Source organism: Botrytis porri, assembly GCF_014898465.1.
Source record: "Botrytis porri strain MUCL 3234 chromosome Unknown BPOR_023, whole genome shotgun sequence".
Classification (NCBI taxonomy): domain Eukaryota; kingdom Fungi; phylum Ascomycota; class Leotiomycetes; order Helotiales; family Sclerotiniaceae; genus Botrytis; species Botrytis porri.
The window spans coordinates 102,929-124,708 of record NW_024066097.1 but is presented as its reverse complement, the minus strand read 5'-3'; the positions used below and the strand labels follow the sequence as shown (position 1 = coordinate 124,708).

General features: G+C 38.4%; 3 protein-coding genes across 3 annotated transcripts; 1 reads left to right on the top strand and 2 right to left on the bottom strand.

Moving 5' to 3' along the window:
• Positions 1–17: 17 nt before the first annotated feature.
• On the top strand, positions 18–4,207 carry EAF01_011627 (uncharacterized protein; the record flags this gene model as incomplete). Its single annotated transcript, XM_038919885.1, has 11 exons — positions 18–38; positions 251–534; positions 599–725; positions 770–1,365; positions 1,418–1,834; positions 1,881–2,131; positions 2,180–2,319; positions 2,369–2,479; positions 2,529–2,940; positions 2,990–3,203; positions 3,253–4,207. 11 exons carry the CDS (start codon positions 18–20, stop codon positions 4,205–4,207), a joined length of 3,528 nt encoding a protein of 1,175 aa, XP_038764589.1.
• Positions 4,208–11,438: 7,231 nt separating this feature from the next.
• Positions 11,439–12,482, bottom strand: EAF01_011626 (uncharacterized protein). The gene is made up of 2 exons (XM_038919884.1): positions 12,236–12,482; positions 11,439–12,170 (listed from the first exon to the last, which is right to left on the bottom strand). Exons 1-2 carry the CDS (start codon positions 12,318–12,320, stop codon positions 11,770–11,772), a joined length of 486 nt encoding a protein of 161 aa, XP_038764588.1. The 5' UTR covers positions 12,321–12,482; the 3' UTR covers positions 11,439–11,769.
• A 6,357-nt stretch (positions 12,483–18,839) lies between these two features.
• Positions 18,840–21,281, bottom strand: EAF01_011625 (uncharacterized protein; the record flags this gene model as incomplete). Its single annotated transcript, XM_038919883.1, has 1 exon — positions 18,840–21,281. One exon carries the CDS (start codon positions 21,279–21,281, stop codon positions 18,840–18,842), a length of 2,442 nt encoding a protein of 813 aa, XP_038764587.1.
• Between the last annotated feature and the right edge of the window lie 499 nt (positions 21,282–21,780).

The window sequence follows — 21,780 nt, the reverse complement described above, 5'->3', positions numbered from 1 at the left end:
TGGTAATTTTGTCCAAGATGGATGGTGATTGGGAGGAAGTGAGTTCTACTTTCCTTTATCGTCACAAAATGGTTTCCCAAATTTGATCTTGTTATAATCTACTATGTTGTTTCTCAGCCTTGTTTATCCCATGCCCTTAGCATTGTTATTCCACGGCAATGAATTGGCTGGCATGGCTTGTTCTACGCAAGGTCAAATTGCTTGTGAAGCTCACCTTTCTATTCAACCGATTGCTAATGATCTTACTCAGGTCACTAGATTTCAGTTGCCGCCTTCGGGTGTGCATCCAGATCTTTCACAAGCTCCTGCGAGAGCATTCGATTCCTCTCAAGAGTTATTTTGGATTGGGGATGAACTGGGACGCGTTAAAAGTTTCTATGGCCTCGAAGGTATGGGATATACATCCTATACATCCTATACGGCCGGTCAAGATCCAATTCGTCAATTTCTGTTCCATGATAAAGGAGTTATTTCAGTGGGAGGGAGAAGCGTTCATATGGCATCAAGGAGGGGATTACACATATGGCACATTACGTACGACACTACCCTCCCCACCGGGAAGCTTCGCAGACCAGAACTGATACCTTTGCGGATATAGTCACGAAGATATGAAGGACTTACGATGTATGAGTTACACTTCGAAGGGAACATTAGAGATACTAGTTGCGGGGATCCAGGACCAGATGTTTATAATTGATGTGGACAAAGGCCTTATCACGAAACAGGTATAGCACTCCGCGAAGATGAGGAATACTTTCTAAACTTCTAGGTACCGACGAACAATCACTATAAGATCATGAAAAGGAGCCGGTCCATTTGTGCGGCCACACCGACGGGGTCCGTTTGTATACTCGATCCTTACAGCTTCACGGTGACCAAGACTTGGCAGGCTCATACAGCACTCATCAATGATATGGATGTGCAAAGTGACTATCTACTCACTTGTGGATATTCGATACCACATCAAGGATCAGCATACAGGCTCGATACTTTTGTCATGGTGCTTAATCTTAGGACTCTGTCGACTTTACCTCCTATTCCCTTTCCTCCAGGAGCAGCATTTGTTAGAATGCACCCGCGAATGTTGACTACCTGTTATATTGTTTCGCAGCAGGGTCAAATCCATATAGTCGATTTGATCAATCCGAATTCAAGCAACGTCAGACAAGCAAATGTTTTAACCACATTGAGATCTCTGGAGATTGCAGCTACAGGAAACGCTATTGCGTTATCAGATATGGAAAACAGTGTACATATATGGGGCTCGCGTGGCAATATTCGATTTGCCGAGCTCAGCGGTCCTATTGAGTTTGCGGATACGGAGGATAAACCCGTACGTGAAATTCACGAATGGCGCGACGATACGTAAGTGTGGAAAACTACCACTTTTTTATCTTGCTAATTGAACATTAAATAGTCCATTGAATACCATTGGTATGCCATATTATCGAGAAAATCTTTTATCTGCTTGGCCGAGTCATCTCATTTTCGAAGTCGGTGCTCCACCGGTCAAGGTTGACCCAAATTGGATTATAAATCCTAAAGTTGGAGATGGGATGATTTGTGGCAAAAATGCAAGGAAAGATGTTAGAAGAAATCAAATAGAGAGTAGGGGAACAGCCGAAAGGATGCAACCGAGTATACAAACGCCGAAATTCTTGAGTGAAAGGGCTAGAGAAGGCGTTAATGATGCAACTCCTGAACGTGGTATTGATGAAATTGCCGAAATCATTAGGGATAAAAAGCTCCCTACTTTACAAGCAGGTAACAGTGCTTTCTATATGAATGTTGAGATTAAGTATAGCAAGTTTGGAGTCGATGATTTTGATTTTGGGTAGGTACCAATTCCCCTTTTTGAAGGATTTGCTAACGTTAGGTAGATACTACAATAAGACTCCATATTCGGGACTCGAGACTCACATCTCGAATTCGTATGCTAATTCCTTGTTGCAAATAATGAGATTTACGATTCTCATTCGAAATTTTGCTTTGAAGCACACTGCGACGGGTTGTGTTAATGATATGTGTTTGTTGTGCGAAATGGGTTTCTTGTTTGATATGTTGGAGAAAGCAGCAGGGACTGTATGTCAAGCGACAAACCTGCTGAAAACATTTAGCCATATTCCAGAGGGTGAGTAACCTCTTGAGAATAATCTTTACATTGCTGATAATTTAATAGCTAAGAGCATGCACTTATTAGAGGAAGAATCACGTGGAGGTTCAATCTCAAATTTACTTCAGTCATTGAATCAGTTTTTTCTTAATAGGATTCCACAAGAATTTAAAAGCGTTCCTAGTGGCTCGAACATATTTGAGCGTGTTAGTACCTGACCTGATACTGTTGTCAAGAATTTTGCTGATCATTCAGGTTTTTTCTATGCCCGTTACAATGAATATCAGGTGTGTCTTTTGTAAAAGTGAGCATACACGTCCAGGTGGATCCTCGTCTATTGACCTAACGTATCCGCAAACACCACCTGTAAGTTTGGTGATTCAACGCAGCATTTGAATCATGCTAAATATACCAGAAACCATACAATCGAAATGGCAAGGCACCGCCAATGCCTAAGAAATCATTTTCTGAAGTTTTAAAAGCAAGCATTGAACGAGAAACAACAAACCGTGGATGGTGTGGGACTTGTAGAAAATACCAAACCTTACAAACGAAAAAGACTATCCATACCTCACCACCAGTTCTTATGCTCAATGCAAATCTTTCAAGTCCTGAGTCAAAACAGTTTTGGGAAACACCGGGTTGTTTGCCAGAAGAGATAGGAACTATCATTAATATGGGCCAAATCTACTGTTATCAAGGCGAAGATTTGAGACTTCACATAGCACGTGGTGCTCATAACATTACTGTTTATTCTTTGGTAGGTTTCGCTGCGGAAATTGATGTCGGGCAAAACGAAAAACCTCATTTGGTATCTTTGATAAATGGTGAAACTCATATTCCCCTTTTGCTTTGACATGTACTAATATATCATAGTTGCTCATTCTGCGCCAACTCCCCCAGCAAAAAGTCAATGGCATCTCTTCAATGACTTCCTAGTTACTCCGATACCAAAAGAAGATGCTCTATCTTTTAACTCGAGCTGGAAACTACCATCCGTTATCACTTATCAAGTGAAGGAAACGAATAATCGGATCGACAATTCATGGAAGGACAATTTAGACACTTCTCTTTTATTTGCCGATGAAAAGTTTGTCTCCTCTGTTTTCGACCTCTTACAATTGCTAACACACCTCAAGTACTCGCGTCATAAATAAAACTCATAAAACTCTCTCCCCAGATCGTGAAATGCCAACCGAAGGAACCCTCATAGCTCTCGATACTGAATTCGTCTCTATTCGTCAGCCCGAAATAGAAGTCAACTCCGAAGGCGAAAGACAAACTATCCGACCTATTGCACACGCTCTAGCACGTGTCTCTGTTGTTCGAGGCTCAGGTGATGATGAAGGATATCCATTTATTGATGATTACATCAATTGCAAAGATCCGATTATTGACTATTTGACGTCGTATTCGGGCATTAGTCCTGGCGACCTCGATCCACAAAAAACGAAACACAATCTCGTTTCTCTCAAGATTGCTTACAAGAAACTCTGGATTCTGTTAAACCTTGGATGTAAATTTGTTGGTCATGGACTTAAAACAGACTTTAGAGTCATTAATATACAAATACCAAAATCACATGTGATTGATACAGCTGATCTTTTCTTTATACCATCCAAACAGAGAAAATTGGGGTTGGCGTTCTTGGCATGGTATTTATTCAGAGAAGATATTCAAGTCGAGACGCATGATAGTATTGAAGATGCAAGAACAGCGTTGAGATTATGGAAAAAATGGGAAGAATGGATTGCGTCAGAAGAAGTCGGAGGGATGTCAGTGGAGGAATTGTTACTTGAAGTTTACAGACAAGGACAAGCGTGCAATTTTAGACCACCCAGCTTCAATGCTAGGAAAGAGAGAGAAAGAGAGAGAGAAAGAGAGGGGAGGGATATTAGCAGAACCAATACTCCACCAGCAAATGGTAACGAAGATGGTGGTGCAAGCTTGAAGGGACCAAGTACACCGGTTCGAAAGCCACTCGGAACATTACCGTTTGGCTCTGGGGGAAGTGGGAGTGTAAATGGGAGTGGATTTTCTAGCTTTGGAGGAGGTAGTGGGTGGACGCCAGGTAAAGGAAGCCCATTACGGTGAGGTGATACGAGATGAAGGGGAAAGCGTATCTTGATGGTTGAATGACTTGGATTAAATATTATGGAAGAGGGGGGAGGCGGAGAGTAAAAGAATGATGTAGAAGAAGAGTGACTCGTCATAGTAAATAGATGAATTGAATGAAGAAGAAAAAGTTTATATGAAAGATTAAAAAGAGATTTCATGTGTTGATAGCGATTGAGGTACAAGCAATGAGTGGGCATTGTGAGATTACGCATACTGATGAGGTCAAGAATTATCTTTCATATCCTTTGTTGATAGAGTACCTAAGTCAATACAATAGAATGATTCTCCTTATTTACCGAGACTCTCCTTTTAAGTTGCTAGAGCACCATCTGACATCCACCCCGCTCCGCTCCACAGCCATTCTCTAGGTACCCCCCACTCGTCTCCCTCTTCTTCATCTTCTTCCATTCCCTTTTCCCCGCTCTCTTATCCATTTTACCCAACCTTCTTTACCTAGGCCTCTTCGTTTTATAATCTCTTCATATATTTCTTTCGTGCTCATAGTATATCAAATCAAATAACAGATCGGGCTTGTTTTTTAATATTATAATATTCCGTCAGTATGGGAGAGACTCATAGTCTTTAGTCGTCCTACGTAGTCTTGGACTTATACAGGATGTTAACGAACGAATCAATGATTCAATCAATCTTGAACGATTTCCCTTCTCAAACTTAAACTCATGTATAAGAATCATATATTATTTTAATGAAAGCGAGTTTCAATGTAGCTTTTCACGGCTGGTTTAATTCTCTCTTTATTATATAATTTCCCTCTCTTTTTCTCTCTTAATAATATCTATCCTTTTCCTACATTTACAAAAAAAAAATGTGACATGACAAATCTGGTGTTCAGAGATGTCAATGCCTGGGTACGTGACATTATCCGCGGCCTTGAAGAATGTCTTGCAGGATAGGAATTTGAAACCTACAATCTTGATCGTTATACATTGCGCGAATGTTGAGATCTAAATAGCCAATTGGCTTGATTGTTTCAAGCTTGACCATCTCTTTTCGTGTTGAGTTGGGTTGGGGTGAGGTGATGGCACTAGGATTCAGATGATCGAATATCAGATATGTTTATATATGTGTGTGTGTGTGTGTGTTCCTTTTAACACGACCAGACAAATATCTAAATGTAACTGCGAATCTATTCCCTCTTAGAATTCTATATATATAAAACTAGTATCACCAATCTACTCTATTCTTCCTCTGCCTCAATTCTCGCAAAATCTTCAATGATCTCCAACAACACCGAACCCAACTCCTTCACACGAGGCGGCACCACCATCGAAAAATGATCTAAAAACAAAGGTTAGCATATTTTAAAATTCAAACATCCCAAACAGCCACTCACCAGCATCAACCTTATGAACCTCAATATCCCCCTTCACCAATAACTCCTCCCACCCATTCGTCCCAAAATCCCTCCTCTTTCCAAAAAACCAACTCTTAAACTCCTCCTCAAAAACTCCCAACTCCATTTGCCTCATATATTCTTCCCCCCGCTCCCCGGCCTCATTGCCGCCTTTCCTGTAACCCGATCGTTCCTCTCCTCCGAATTCGCACTGTCGTTCAGCCCCTTACTCGCCCAAATAATATGCGTTTTGCGCGGTGCTCTCCCAGTCCTTTTCTTGAAATCTGCAATGATAGAGATGCTCATAGGTGAATCTATTCCTAGATCCGCAAAGCTTGAGTTATCTTCTATCTCTAGTACACTAACACCGGTTTTTTTGTATATAATCAAATTAATTATAAATCGATCTTGAATTCTTTTTATCATTTATGTGTAGTTTTAGTAAAGAAACAGGGGTCTTAACAGCTGAAAAATTAATGGTTTTAGTAGGGAAATCGAAATCTATACGATGAGGAGGTTCTATAACTCTTAATATAGAATATTATTTATTAACTTTAAGATATATTACTCATTCTTTCTTTCTTTTCCTTCATTAAACTAAAAGCTAATTATTTAATATTTACTATATAAATACTTAAAAACATTATTAGCTATTCTTTTTCTCTTTTTTTCCTAATACGCTATTATTATTAATATATTAGACTATATATACTTTTATAATATTATTTATCTCTATAAGAATTGAATAAAGTCAATTCGTTATGTATCTCTCATTCTAGAATTTAAACTATATACTAATGTATAATATTGAGGCTTTTCATTTAATATTATATTGACTTGATTCTAATATATAAACTGTATATTATAGTCTTAGACATATAGTATTACTAGATGAATTTCATTATGAATTAAATATAATAGAAGTATAAATAAGTCATTTATAGATTAAAGTATAAAGTTCTTCAAATTATATTAAAAAATTCAAATACAAATTATAAATTATATTAGCTCTTATTTAAGTATGATAATTTAATTATTCAAAACAATAGCTTTAAATATAGTTTATATATAAGTACTCTCGAAATAGTTAATAATTAGATACTAAAGTATTTATAAAGAGCTATCGTAAAAGAATTTAATTCCATCTTAGAATCTAAAGCTAAAGGGAAAGAAAAAAATAGGAAGAGAAATTTAGAAGTTCTAATTATATACATAGAGATTTAATCAAGTAATATATTCTTTAGAGTATATCTTAATAAAGAGATAAAGAAAGAGTATTCGAAAAGAAATTAAATTATCAAATAATTAAGTTATTCTCCAGACCGTTATAAATGAACTACGAAAGTGATTTGTACATTGAGTAAGAATATTAACAACTTTATAAATAATATTGATAATAAGGAAATCAATAAATATGTAATATATAATATTCTTATTAATATAATTTTAATTAATATGGAATTTGATTTTATTAATATAGCGATATTATACTTGAATATCTCTTTTATTTTGAAAGTAGGCATTTGCTTCGAATTTTAAATTATATTGATTTCGATTTAAAATTCATTTTATAAATCAATGTTTAATATTATGATGTATTCAATTTATTTTATTTCTATTTTTTATTAAAATAACAGAATCGATTGTAAAATGAATAAATTTATATGTGCGAATATCGAAAATGGAAGAATTTTCGAATTTATAAATATTTTAATAGTATTTTATAATAATAAATGAGGTTTATTTGTATTTGTATTTAGATATATTTATATTAATTTATATTTAATTTAAGCTTAAGATTTATTGAAAGTATAATAAGAATGTTAATGTATTTCTTTTTATGTGTTTGTTACGATGGTCTGCCACAATAGACGTCACGTGACCCCGACGCTTAGGTAACCGGATCAGAGGGATCATTAGTGATCCAGTTGATCGGATCAGAGGGATCATTTGTGATCCGACTGAGCACAGAGAACGAAGGTCTATATAAAGGAATGGGTTTCATTACAGTGTAGAGCTTCGTGCTCAAGAACAATCATTAGTTTCATTACTATAGTTACGAGAATTGCAACCAGTTACAACCTTATTGAATTCCTACTTGAAGTCTAGTCTAAACCACCTCGAGAGATCTCTAGACACTTCCACGTGACCCTAGAGGCAGCTCCCGTAACAGTGTTTTATATTAAGGAATAGATTCGAAGAGATTTATATAAGGTATTGTATTAAACTTTCTGAAATAAGTAATGTTTATAAAAGAATAAGATATTAATTTGCTAATTTATATTTTATATATTAATATATTTGTTTATAGGTAGGTTTGTTATTAGATTATATTAAGATTTTTAATTTCTTAATATAAGTGTTTTAGAGTTGACTATTAATTGATAAATGTATAATATAATATTCCGACCGATTAAGCTTTATTATTATTATTAAAAATAAACTTATAGTCACCGAGCACTACTACTAGTCACTTATTAAAATCACATTAAAATTCATCAAAACTTATAGAATATACTTCTAATTCTTAAATTATAAGATCTTTAGTTTATATAAATAGTTATTATTAGGCAGACTTAGTAAGGTGTATATACATAATATGTATAGGTAAAAGGGTTGTTTATTTCTATCTACCCTCTTTATATGAAAAGGGAATTACTATATCTATATATATGTACTACTCTCACTTATGTATGAAGTATATAAGTAAGATAAAGCGTAACATGTAATGTCATGTTGTTGGTCACGTGTTCCGACAGTTATATAATTAGATTGAAAATCGAATGAAATTTATTAAAAACTATATGATTTATTTTTCATAATTTTTCATAATTTTTCATATTAAAGAATAATAAGTTAAACCTAAAAAAATTTCTTCAAAATATTAAAATTTGTTAATAAAATAATCGAAAATCATGAACTTTTATAAATAGGGTTTCAAATAATATAATTAATGATTTTTAATGATTATAATTATAATATGAATGTTATTAATGTAGGGGACTAATTATATATATTTATATCAGGGTATTAATAATATTAATATAGAGGTTATTAAGCTTTAAAATAATAGCTTTTAATTATTGTTTTAATCAATTGCTATTTGATTTACAAAAAAATCATATGAAAGTATTTTATAATTAAATATTCTAAGTATAATGATTTTCGAAAATCTTTTGTTAATAAATTGATTATTAAATTTGAATTTAAAGTTAAATAGAATAAATTAAAACGAAAATATAAGGATTTAATATATAATTTTACACTATCTCTTCAGTTTTATTTTATTTATATATTAAATAAAAATAATTGTTATTATTATAAAGAGAGATTTTATAATGAATTAAGAATCATTTTAAAGGAAACATCTATTAGTTTTAAACAAAAAGAGATAAAGCGATAGAATATATAAGAATATCAAGAATATAACGTTTATTTATAGAATAATAATAAATATTTCGATAATTATTATAGAATATAATTCAAATGTTATAAGAACTTTCAAAATCCTAATAATCTAATTAATTAATAAAATTCCTATCAAGTAACGAAGCTTATTTATAACGATCTAGAGGATAATTAAATCATTAGAAGTAAATCATTTTATTAAATATAATTCAAAAACTTCTTAACTATTATAAAGTTAGTTTTCGTAAAGACTAATTAAAGTATAAGTAGACATGTAATACTTCTTATATATATAGTCTAGGACTCTCTTCTTCTCCTTTCTCTTTTCTATCTATAGTTTCTTTCTTCTTAGCTTTAGATTCTAAGTTAAGAATTGAATTCTTCTATAATTATTCCTTAGATCATTCAAATCTTATATATCTTCTTTTCGTTTTCGTTTTCGTTTTCGTTCTTCTTTTTTCTTCTCTTTTTAACTTTATGTTTTAAATGATAGAATTAAATCCTCTTATAATACTCCTTCACAGAAATTGGAATTTATTTGATTAAAATCACTATTAGTTACATTACCAGGTTTTATTTCTAGAGTGAGAGATGAAATTAGTTTATATTCTAGAAAATGGAACTCCGAGCACAAATAAGGGCTTGTGGTTTAGTGGTATAATGTTCCCTTAGCATGGGAGAGGTCCGGCGTTCGATTCGCCGCTAGTCCAATACTTGTCATGATTTCATTCATCTCTTTTTGCTTTGTTGATTGATTTTTAATTGATTTCTGAATGAGAGAGTTGAGATGAGGTTTTGAATAGTTTTTTGGTATAAGGTGGAAATATTCGCGATGGGAAAATGGGTTTTCCTTTCCGATTGTGCGTGCACGGCCGTTTTTATGAGTTAGCGGGATAGTCATGTGATGGGTGGAAGAAGTTGTGTGCCAAGCAAACCTTTGAAATCTTTTATCAGTATCTTTCAGTGTGCCAATCAAATACGCACACCGGAAGCTTTGTTTATTCTAATAAGGATTGAGCATTTGGATTCTTTCAGTGTCCCAATTCCAATTTGAGAGTCAAATGCTTGAGAGTGATTCCATTTTGGTGTGTAATTAATGTCGTTCATGCCGAGCTAGCTTCGCGACAACTTCTGTATTTTTCACGGCTGGTTCACTGCTTTTTTGAGTTCTTCTTTCTTTTGGCTTTTTTCGATGTGTTTTTGAGCCTGCGAGAACATTCTCCTTAAGAAGGCTTTTGTGGAATCTTTGCGTATGGCATAGAGTTACTTTGCTAGGTCAAATCATGTGCTTGAATAATAATGTTATCGCATATATTGTATTGATCCTATACAGATTTGAGGTCTCCAGGAGGTTATGAGAGCTTTCTATTCTATTTCTGCACTACTGGGCATAGGGCTCTGAGACAATCTGTGTAGTTGCACTTGCATAATATGCGGTATCAAAGTCGTACAATCATATTGTCTGAGGTATTGTGTTGATGTTGTACAGTCAAGATCATCCTGCATGTTGGAAGTATCAAGACGTGGTCAAATGTGCCCGCCTTACTTTTCTACGTAGAGGGGTTGAAGGAAGCAACATAAGCGAATATATCATGAAAGGGGGAGAATTTCAGCTAGTGCAACAACGAACTCACCATCACATTACCAATGCTCAAAGCAGCTGGAAAAGCCGTATAACTTCACAGTATTTAGTCTATTATATGCACTCAATATTCTGTTCCCCGCATCTGCTTTAAGATATGGTACTTGACACACGTGGCCAAATAGCCTATTTATGTTTCAGCTTCGGAATTTCCCTTCAAAAACATGCTTTCGTACCGCACCTGTCAATGCAACGGCGTCGTCACCTTATCTTATCTATGATGGTTAGTTACAGGCTTGGCAAAGCTATCGCGAATACCCCGCGCCCACATTCATCATTAGTCAAACTCTCTTTGTATTGCGCCATTCCTTGATAATCTTTTCTCCATGTCTTACTTGCGGGAATTAAGTTTTCAAACACACCTAAGTAGAGATACCATTACTATCTCACAAACTGAATACCGATGGAAAGCTCCGTCTCGATTTCAGTTGGACGAACGGAAGTAGCAAGACCCGAATCACACTAAGTTGATAGTTACTTAAAAGGGCTGATGTTATCTGGTGGACAAAAGTGGACACAAAAACGAGTCCGTGGGAAATAGAGTTTGTGGAGGGACCGTGGGGCTGGCTGGTTCCCCATGTTCTTAGTACGTTGTGCGGTACGTACTCTTAGTTTTCTTTACGTGCTACAGCTAGTATTTACTGGCACATGTTCAAATTCATGTGCATTTGTGGTGTGGTAGTAGAGGAAAGATAACGGCATGAAAGTTTCACCCGCGCCAAGGAAGTACAATCTATGATGCTTTTCCCCTCCAGACAGTGAGATGAACAGATGAAGTTTAGGCTAAACTTGACAGTTAACAAGGCAGTGAGCCATTCAAGTTTTTCAAAATTCGAGAATTAGATGTATGGCATTAAAATCATCTTAACAATTCCCTCCAGTATTACAGAGCCAGTTTGAAGAAGAATCTAAAATACGTTTGATTCATAATACAATCCAAATGTTTCGGTATTTCATCCCGAGTTCCACAGAAAATCCCAATGTACAGTACATCTTCTCTATATAATACAATGTGTGAGCCAAGTAAACTCGTAAATCATCGTCAAAAAGCGGGCTTTACCCAGGTATCAAATATTTCGCCATATACAACAGTCCAAACAGAAGCTTATCATCCACTGTCAAAGTTGATATGTCTTAGCGCCCCTCGGAATTGATGATATCCTTTCCTTGTTCATCCTTCTTGCGATAGAATAAACTCAACACACTTCCTCTTCTTCCTTCCCTCTCAGACCCCTCGGACTTTCTACTTGATACCCTCACTAGAAGGTCATCAGGCTCTTCATCGTTCGAGTCTGACCACATGCTTAGAACAGATCCTTTTCGTGGATGTGATGAACTACCGCTGCGACCATGTTTGGCTTCGTGATGAGTACCCATGAAAGCAGAGTTGCTGATATTTCCGAACGCAGTAGAACGTCGTCTCTCACGTGTAGCCCAGCTGTCTCGTTCGTGGGTTGTAGTCTTCCAGTCTTGTGCAAAATCATCGAAAGGAGAGTCTAGATGGGAGGAGGAGCTTGTGCTTGTGTTGACTTTCTCTAGATGATAGGTTAGTCTCTGAATTGATGATAGCCTCGAGAGAGTGAGTAAGGTAATAACATACTGAGTGGTGACCCAATGGCCTGTTCTGCGAATGGATCTGTGAACAGAGCGTTTTGCTCGCCGACGGTTTGAAGTCTGGGATCCATGATTGCTAGTTGTGTATGATTGATTGATTGTTGTATGATACGCGATTGTGTGCGTAATGAATTTGTGTGAGTATCAAAGTTGTGTATGATTTTGTGTTGTTTGATGGTATGAATGATAATCTAAATTTGTTGATCGAGGGTACAAGCTTCCTTATATAATTGCTTGTGAGATACACACTGACTCCTCAAGGGGCTGAGTTCATGTCATTAGATCTTTCTTTAATGCGAGACCTTGTCCCAACAAGGTCTAGACGTCATACTGCCTAAGTTCTCGAGTCGACGCAAACGCCCGGGCTTGATGATCGACAGAACAATCAATGTGTGGACCTATCAAGATGACTACTGTGCCCTTCGCCTCCAGGTAACGACTCCAGTTGGTCAAGCATGTGCTCGAGATTGTACAATCACGAAGCGAGACGAATAGATAACGACCAACATTCACTTGGCCCTACATCATGCTGCATCAAGTAAGCATAATTTCCCCAGAATGTGATGCTTGGCAAATCCCCTCACAATTGACCCAAGACTTATGATTGGCATCGAGAGTAACAAACCGCAATCTTTATCAGCAGTAAGCCATAAGAAGGAAAGATCGCTGCCAATCAGTCTATGATAAGCAATATAATCGACACAACCCCCGCATTTTGTGATTTTGCCTCCTCTTGGCACGCTTGCTCTCAAATCGATAAAGTTTCCCATCATCGATGTTAGAAATTCAATCATGTCTAGCAACCCATGTTGTCAATTGAGTAAGGCATTAGTATTACCTAAAGTTTACTTTAATATCAACATTTAAGTTTAATCACTCGAGTCATAATAGAATAGACATCTCCGAAAGTCACGGTACCAAATGGATGTCAGAGATCTCTCGCATTGCCGTGAGCATGGCAAAGACGATTGGCTTGCAAGCGTCCAAGCCATATTAATGACTACACCGTTAATTTGCGAGAACTATATCAATGCTTTTTGAGTCAGTGCCTGGGATTATCAAAAGGGTTGCGGGAGAGGTTGTTCTTATGCATTAGTTGAATTTGCCACCCAGAACAGATCCGTTTAAGAGGCTCGAGTGGCCAAAAGATCCGCGCATCAGTCTCCACATGAGCATCATGACTACCGAACCTCCAAGCACCCCAAGCACCCCACAGCACAGACCCCTAAAATGTATAAAAAAAAATGGAACACAGCGTTGATCTCAATGTATCCCTCAAGTGCCAATAAAGCTTATTGACCAACCATATCGTTAGGATTCTTAAAACTTGGTCAGACATTCATGCTTGTTCTCTAATATAAATCCAATCAGCATTATTTCTATTTCAAAAATCTGAGTGTAGTAATGTGTACTACTTCTAAATCTTACTTCTAAATCTTCATTCTCCTTTCAATTATGTAAAATCGAGATTCAGAATCAAGATCCTGCTTCATAAACAATGTGACTTAAAAAGCATTAATCTGATCTTTCTATTCAAGGTATATTGCACGGACCACATCGGCGCCCACAGTTGGAGATGATGATTTTCACGAGACACAGAGCCCCTGAAGTGACCGGACAGGAGGTCATTCGATTCATTCACTTAAATACGTTGAACTTCAGTTAGAGGGGAGCCAGGTTAACTTTACAGCAATCTTTCGCTCAGAAGATTTCAGAGTATTCCTTCCACATCCTCTTTTGATATGGAATTGCTCAGAGAACAGCAGCTTATTTAAACTAAAGCACATGCACGGAATACGACTATGTTGATGCCGAATCAGTGCCTCTTCATTCTTATATGTTCTAAGCTCTTACATCTGTTCGCGCATCTTGGTCTTATTAGCAGTAAATTTAGATTTGCTTTCTCTTCATAAGCTTTATACGACACCGATTAACTTTGGTTGACTGCTCTCTTGATGCGGGGTAATCTTGGAGACCACGATTCAAGTGATGTTTTGTGGTTCCATACATGAGAAAGTATTTCGATGTTAGTAGTCGGGTAGAGTTACCCATCCCGATAAGGCGAGCCACTCTAATAGAACCCGAAATATCCGTGATAAGTGAGCGTTAGCCCCAAGTGTTATCCTTTCAACTGGGTTGCTATATGCCCTATTGCAAATGTTCTGCTTTCTTATCTGAAGTAAGAACTCAAGTTCCGTTAGTGAGTGGGCTGAATGACGGGTCGCATCTCAGTTCTCAAAAGTTATAACAAATTTATGTTCCTATTGATTGATATCAGAATCTATGTTTTCATTATTCCATTTGTATTGAATTATTATATCAAATCCCAAGGTATTCAAGGTAAAACTTCAACAGATATTGCCAAGTAACTTCTGGAAGTATTCTATCAGTTCGTGCACCCACTAGTGGTATTCTAGATTCATTCCATCCTGGAGAAGAGACGCTGCAAAGAGCCAGTCATTGTTCAATAAACTCAATTTTTTAGCAACTATAAAAAGTGAAGTCGTAGCAACAGACCAAGGCATGGAGTCTAGAGAATTTTCTTGAAGGCTCAAGTATTATAAATACTGATAATTTTGAGAAAATTGCCAGTCACAGAAACCTAGAGTCAACTTTCGGAGATGAAACAGCTAATCGAGATCATCCATTCATCCCCACTAACCATGTTGACAGTAACGAATGGCCTTGGCTGGGGAAGTTGCAGCACGGTGCCAAGTATTTATACTTTAGTCAGAGTTTAAATATCTTGGAAAGTTGACTTCAATAAAGTCTAATCGTGTCTATATAGACACATACAAGAACTTCCATTGTATGGTCTTCAACTAGCAATCGGGATTGGAACCAGCCGGAATTTAGACAGAAAGTCAATCTTGCTATATCGTATGATGTAAGGTCAATATCACCATACTTGATTAATCTGTACTAAAGTACGGCCAGCCTCAGATACCAAGTCAGTGCCACCGTTTTCATTGACCGAGAATCTTGGTTTTGTACCTCGTTGGCTGAAGGATTAGGGTAGTGCTATTTTTGAGGAGTATTTTAATGTTGCTATGGTTCCATGTAACTACAGAGACTCAACGAAACTACTACTCCAAGCGAGGTAAGGGAACAAGGGCTTACCATATAATTTTTTCAAAATGCCTGGGAAGTCACAAACGAGAGGCGTTTTTCGACCGCCCGGTCATAAATGTGCTAATTTGTATGAATTCCAAAAGGAGACGATGCTGATACGGACGATGATGATCATGAAAGGCGAGAACATGATATGGCTGTATATTCTGAGTGGAACTTACATTCAAACCCAGAGACGACGGTCCCAATATTAGATCAGAGCTATAGCTTGGCGTCGTCACTTTATTCATTTTGACAAGAGAGCAGAAAGTGTCGGAAGGAAAGAAGAAACTTGAGGAATGTGTTTTATCAGAAGACTAGGAATATTTCATCCAGGAAGTTGACTTGATGTCTTAATTCAAGAACTATTGAGAAGCTGAACAGAATACCGAAATCTTACGCCTGGCGCGCGCCCTCTATATTATATTCTATTCGACTGCGGAGTCAACAGGGGTATTTTGAATCATCCTAAATCACCTCAACAGTGTACGCGCCAGAATACTTGTGACCAGCAAAGACTTTCACAATATTGTGAAGTGTGCCAAGGATGCCCCCCTTCACCTAAGCGAACATTGTTGTGAATTCCGTTCGTGGCATAATGATAGTCGATATCTCTTTAGGCTCAGGTCCAATATTCTCGGTGATGAATGATTGTTCATGCGTGGAAGAGTGAATTGAATGCAGTGGTGTAAGAGCTACCTAGCTAAGTAGCTATACTCTGGTACCTACAGAATAGAAAATACCATCGCTCAATTTGAGATGGGGTCGTATTGAGGGTTAGGGTTGAGTTCTATTCTAAGTATGTTAAGACATAGTAAGAACATCTCTAGAATGGCTACAGTAGATATTAATGGCTGCGCAGTATCTTATGGACCAAGGCTACCACCAGGAACAAAGATACCTAGTTCATACGGGCATTCACCACAGATGAATTCCAGTAAGCGAGTACAATTCGTAAGGGCGTCTTACCAGGTCGGGACTGATGAATCTCAAACCCATTGGCTGGCAGGCAAGGCTTAACAACATGCGGCTAAGATCTCTTCTTATTTGAGAGATCTCGTTTGAAATAAAGTATTGGAATCGAAGAGGAAATATGTTCGAATGTTTCCCCACTTACAGCACCTAGCTCAATCTGGGCCTTTTAAAGGCCTTGCCTGATCTGATCAGGAAGCACCTTGAAAAGACTTACAAGTGCTGCCTTCATACTGTTCTGGGTGATCCCTGGGTCTTGATGCACACAGAGGATGAATGTATGTATTATAGAACTGTTTGGGATCATGGGAAACGCGATTACCATGTATGTTGTGTGATCGGTTCATGCTATATTGGAACGGAATACCTCATCCTAAGGTAGACTTTTCAATGACGACAGCTAAGATGAGGAGTTCCAAGAGTAATAATGGTAACGTGGAAGTCTATTCGTAGGAGAGTTCTTGTATTAAAGAGTCCAGTTGTAAAAATTTCCGAGTCCTCGCTTAGCCCCTTTTCATTGGTCCCAGTGTTGCGCACTGGATTCCTCTACTATCCAGAGGCAAAATCATAATTGAGCCATTAAAGCTAAAGGCTTTGTCGATAGATAAATTCCGCTGCTACTGACCTTTTTCTTAAAGTCAAGCAATTCGCGTGAGACCGCGATCTGGCAGTTGAGCTGCTACTCCACTAAAACGTGTACAGCTCTGAGCTGGACAATCAGATGAGGATCCGTCTAGCATATCCTGCCCAATAATCTGGGAATTTAACTTAGAGATCAATAAATCACTCGTTGTTGATATGTCCTGCTTTGTAAAGTGTCGACCTGGGTATATCGAAGGATGATTATGTATTCAGCGGATAGAAGAAAAAGAATACTCTCTCTCATGATAGCATACCAAAAGTACAAAAGTCACTCGGGCGCGCAGCCGTTGCAACCTCCGAGCTCCGGTAACATTACCAGATTGATTCATTTTATCTTGATACTTGATATTTCCCTCGATCCAAAACTCCGTAGCTGGGCATCCTACACGAGACTCAGCCACTTCGTTATGATGGGCTAGTTTTGAAGACGCTTGTAGCAATCATCCTAGTTCAGAGTAAAGCTGTCTATAGTGATAGGCTCTTTCACGATCCGCATCAAATTGAAGATTCCGCGAAGACGTAGTGTCTCTGTAAAGACAGACTGTGGAGGAAATGGTCAGCGGAACGATGTTTTATCAACGTTCCAAAAAGCGTCACGCAATGTAGGACTAGCCTCGAATAAACGCGGACGAAAAGTGAACTTGAGAGGTTGGCGCGCAACTGAATTCTCGCAGAAAGCGACGACGCTGATGGAAGTTCACTCGTCTAGTACATGTTGCTCGTCTAATACTCGAGCTATACTCTTGCGGGAATACTCAGCCATTAATCATAAATGTTGAATTCCACACAAGAATTGGGATCATGCATAGCCATATCCAAACCAATATCCTTCCCAGCAACTGATTACCCAGTCCCCAGAGCAAACACATCGTGCATGACCACAACCAAATCCACCACCTACGAGCCGATTCGTCAACGCTGCACCTTAAAACATACAGTACAATTTTGAAACCCCACTATCCGCACTGAGATTCTCATTGCCAACTCGACGAGAACCGAGGCATACAGAGATACTTTTCCGAAAGCCCAAGCTTGGTAGTCAATTTCCATGTACCGGTATGACATAGAGCTAATATCCCAAGAGCGAGCATAAGGACAATGAATACCAACTTGGCTCTTGCCTGGAAGTGCACGTTGAACAACAACTAAAGACTGAAAATTGAAGATTATTAAAAACAATGGAATCAGGTCCCGAAGAGCCTTGGGTGCAAAACCCAGAAGTGCGATAGCACATAACAAAAGACAAAGAGAAGTTGAAAACAGGAGACCCGTAGCGTAATGAGCATATTGAGGATATTGCTCTGCTAAGTGCCTAGTATATTGTTCGATTGTGGACCAACTCCATGCTGTAGCAAATGTCAATAAAGAGTGAAACTTTTTCGTCTCAAATATTGGTGATCGTAACAATCAATAGAGGACAATCGGATTACTTTGCTACCAATTGTTTGAGGTTCCCCCAAACATTCGAATCTATCACACTTCAAATTCGTTATTTCGAAAGTCTATATCAACCCTATTCATTGCAATAGGTAGGTTCACAAAGCCCAACATGTGTCTTTGGCGCTAGCATAGCAAAAAGATGAAAGTCATAGACTGTTCAAGGAAAGTGTACAACTCAATACATTATCATATGAGTGGAGTATAATACAATTGTGTTTCTCCCTTTCGGGATATACCTATAATAAGCCGGTATCAGACTCTCGCTAGTAATTAACCCTCCTATCTCTCCGCTGCGTGGTAAATGGGGCCCGTGAAGAGCCCCATGCTATATCCACGTACTCTACAAACGCCCCAAGAACAAACAAGAAACCGAAGGCTAATATCCATACATTTCCTTCTGTTTCGTTTGCTAACTCTCTCTTAATCTACTTCGCTCTGTTATTCGTCTTTTCCAAAACAGCTTCTGTCTTGGTTTTATTTTCCTTTCGCTCCCTAGTTCCTTCCTCGATCGCTTCCCCCTCGATAGCATCAGAGTCACTCATACGCGACAAGTCGTCTGAGATTTCTTCGGACTCTGTGAAGTGACCTTCTAATTCAACGGGTCTGTGATCTGCTGCATCACCTCCACTCATTTGCCACTCCATCAATTTCGAAAAGGCCGAGTTGGGGTTGTTTGATAAAGTATTGTAGGTTCCAGTTTCAGCAACCTTTCCATTATTGCCCAAAACAATAATGTGATCGGAGCGCTTAATAGTCGAAAGACGATGGGCAATTGAAATTGTTGTATTATGTCCTCTGAGTAACGCCGCAAGAGCAGAATTAACCAAGGTTTCGGATTCAGCATCTAAAGCCGATGTTGCTTCGTCTAGTATAAGAATATCAGGGTTCTTGAGCAAAGCTCTAGCAATTGCGATTCGCTGTTTTTGTCCTCCGGATAATTGGGCACCACGTGCTCCAACCTGTGTGTCGAGACCTTCAGGGAAGTCGCCAATGAATTGACAATTTGCTTTTCGTGCAGCTGCGATAATCTCAGACCTCGAAGCATGGGGCTTTCCATAGGCAATGTTTTCGGCAACTGAGCCAGACATAAGAACAGGCTCTTGACCAACCATTCCAATACGACGGCGAAGAGACTTTCCATTCATCTTTGTTATATCTTGACCGTTAATTGTAATTGTTCCCTCTGTAGGGTTATAAAATCGTAATAAAAGTGAACCGATCGTAGATTTTCCTCCACCACTAGGTCCGACAATTGCCACATTAGTACCCGAAGGGATTTCAAAGTCGAGACCGTCGAAAATAGTGACTGCTGGCCGAGTTGGGTAGGCGAAAGAGACGTTGTTGAATTTGATGACACCTTGTGCAGACTTAACCTTAGTACCAACAGTTGCAGGAATCGTAGGCTTTCGATCTTGAAGCTCGAAAAGACGACTGGCAGCACCAACTCCCTTCATGAGTTCCGAATAAAAGCTGGAGACACCAAACAAACTTGACCCAGCATAAGCTGTATACATCAAGAACGACGTTAATTCACCGATACTTATCATACCGTTCTTAACCATAGAGCCACCAGTGTATAGTAATGCCAAGATAGTCATGTTACCAAAGAATCCACTGGAACTGAAGAATGTTGCACTGATCAATGCTTCTCGCTTTCCCAATGAGAATATCTTCTTGATTTGTTGATTATATCTGCCAACCTCTTGTGTCTCACCAGCGAAAGCTTGACTTGTGCGAACATTTCCGAGTCTCTCTTCGGCGATTTTAGTCAGAGTTCCCAAATTCCTTTGAATTTTTCGACTAAGATTTCTGATCGCTCGACCATAAAAGAATGCACCGATTGCGACAGGTGGGAACATGAGACACAGGATGCTTGTAAGCTTTAAGCTCACCCATGCCATAGCTGTGAATCCAGCACCTCCACTAACAATGGCTCGTAAACCGTCCGAGAGATTCTGGGTAATACTCTTTCCAACAATAACCGTATCTGAGCTCAATCGAGAAATAAGATCTCCAACTCGATTGGCATCAAAGAATTCCGCATTCTGTACATAAGTTCTCCTGTATAATTGTGATCGAAGTCTGGCTACAATTCGTTCTCCAACTATTCTCAATATAATGATACGTCCATAATTAGCGGCAGCGCCCATGGTCAGAACGCAGGCGAGAGCAATGAAGAATTGAGAAATATCTAGTCCAAAAAGTTTTTCGCCTTCCGAGGGATCTTTCGTAGCCAAGTCGAGAATTTTTCCAATAGAGAACGGTATTGACATGGTGATTGATGAGGATATCAGCAGGAATACAAAAGCCAGACCGAGCCATTTCGCCTCTGGTCGAGCAATTTTGAGTAATCTCCATATTTCACCAAAAGCAGCTGTATTTCCTTGTTTCTTCCCACTACTTTGTAACCTTGCGCTCAAATTGACTTGTGTTGCTTTAGAAGCTTTCTCACTTCGTGCAAAATCTCCTTGCTCATCAATATTATCTTCCTCCTCTTCCTCGCGCCTTTGCCGTTCTCGTGTGATATGATCCTGTCTATCTGAGCCCTTCGGCGAATCTTGCAAAGGCGATGCACTGTTGAAGGGTCGTAATTGAGATATTGCCGGTCGCCATGGAGATGATGAACCAATTCTTGTTTGTTGGAGAAGACGGCTTGTAGATAGTTGTGGGGTTGGCTTAGACGCGGGGCTCAATGGCGATGGCGAAATTTTGAAGCCGGATGAAAATCTTTTTGCAACCAGAGAAGGTCCAGAGGGAGTCCATCTTGAAGCTGCGGGAGCTGGAATGGGTTTCGAAACTTGCTTGAAAGCTATATCGCAGATCGAGGCCCCTCCCCAACCATTGCCTGATGTCAAGGTGCGCCGCATTGTTAAATTATGATGCTCGGATTGTGTACTACATCCGCTGTATTCACCGATGAAGCTGTGAAAGATATAATCGCCGAGCTGTCATTATTGCGTGGGAGTATAAAGATTATGAATGATTCAAACGCGTTGAAAAGAATTGGAGGTTGAAGGTTTCTCTTCTAAACGGGTAACATTATTTCTTAGGAGCATATTTTAGATTTATTGCTAGATTTAGCTTCCGTCATCGCTTCCTTCCCATCATATTATTTATTGACCAATCACCATCTTGATTGACGGCTTACGAAAGCCAAACGTGGGGCTAGATTTTGACGCTGTTGGCTTGAGCTTGCTCGGCTGGAATGTTTGGGCGCAAAGGAGAATTGTTGTAGAACATTCGATTCAAAGAGTGATAAAGATAGAAAGGAATTCTGAAAACAGCTTCGAAAAATATTCAACAACACAACTTCAAGAATCTTTCAAGAATACTGGAAGAGTACAATCACAAATACTCCCTGAATCA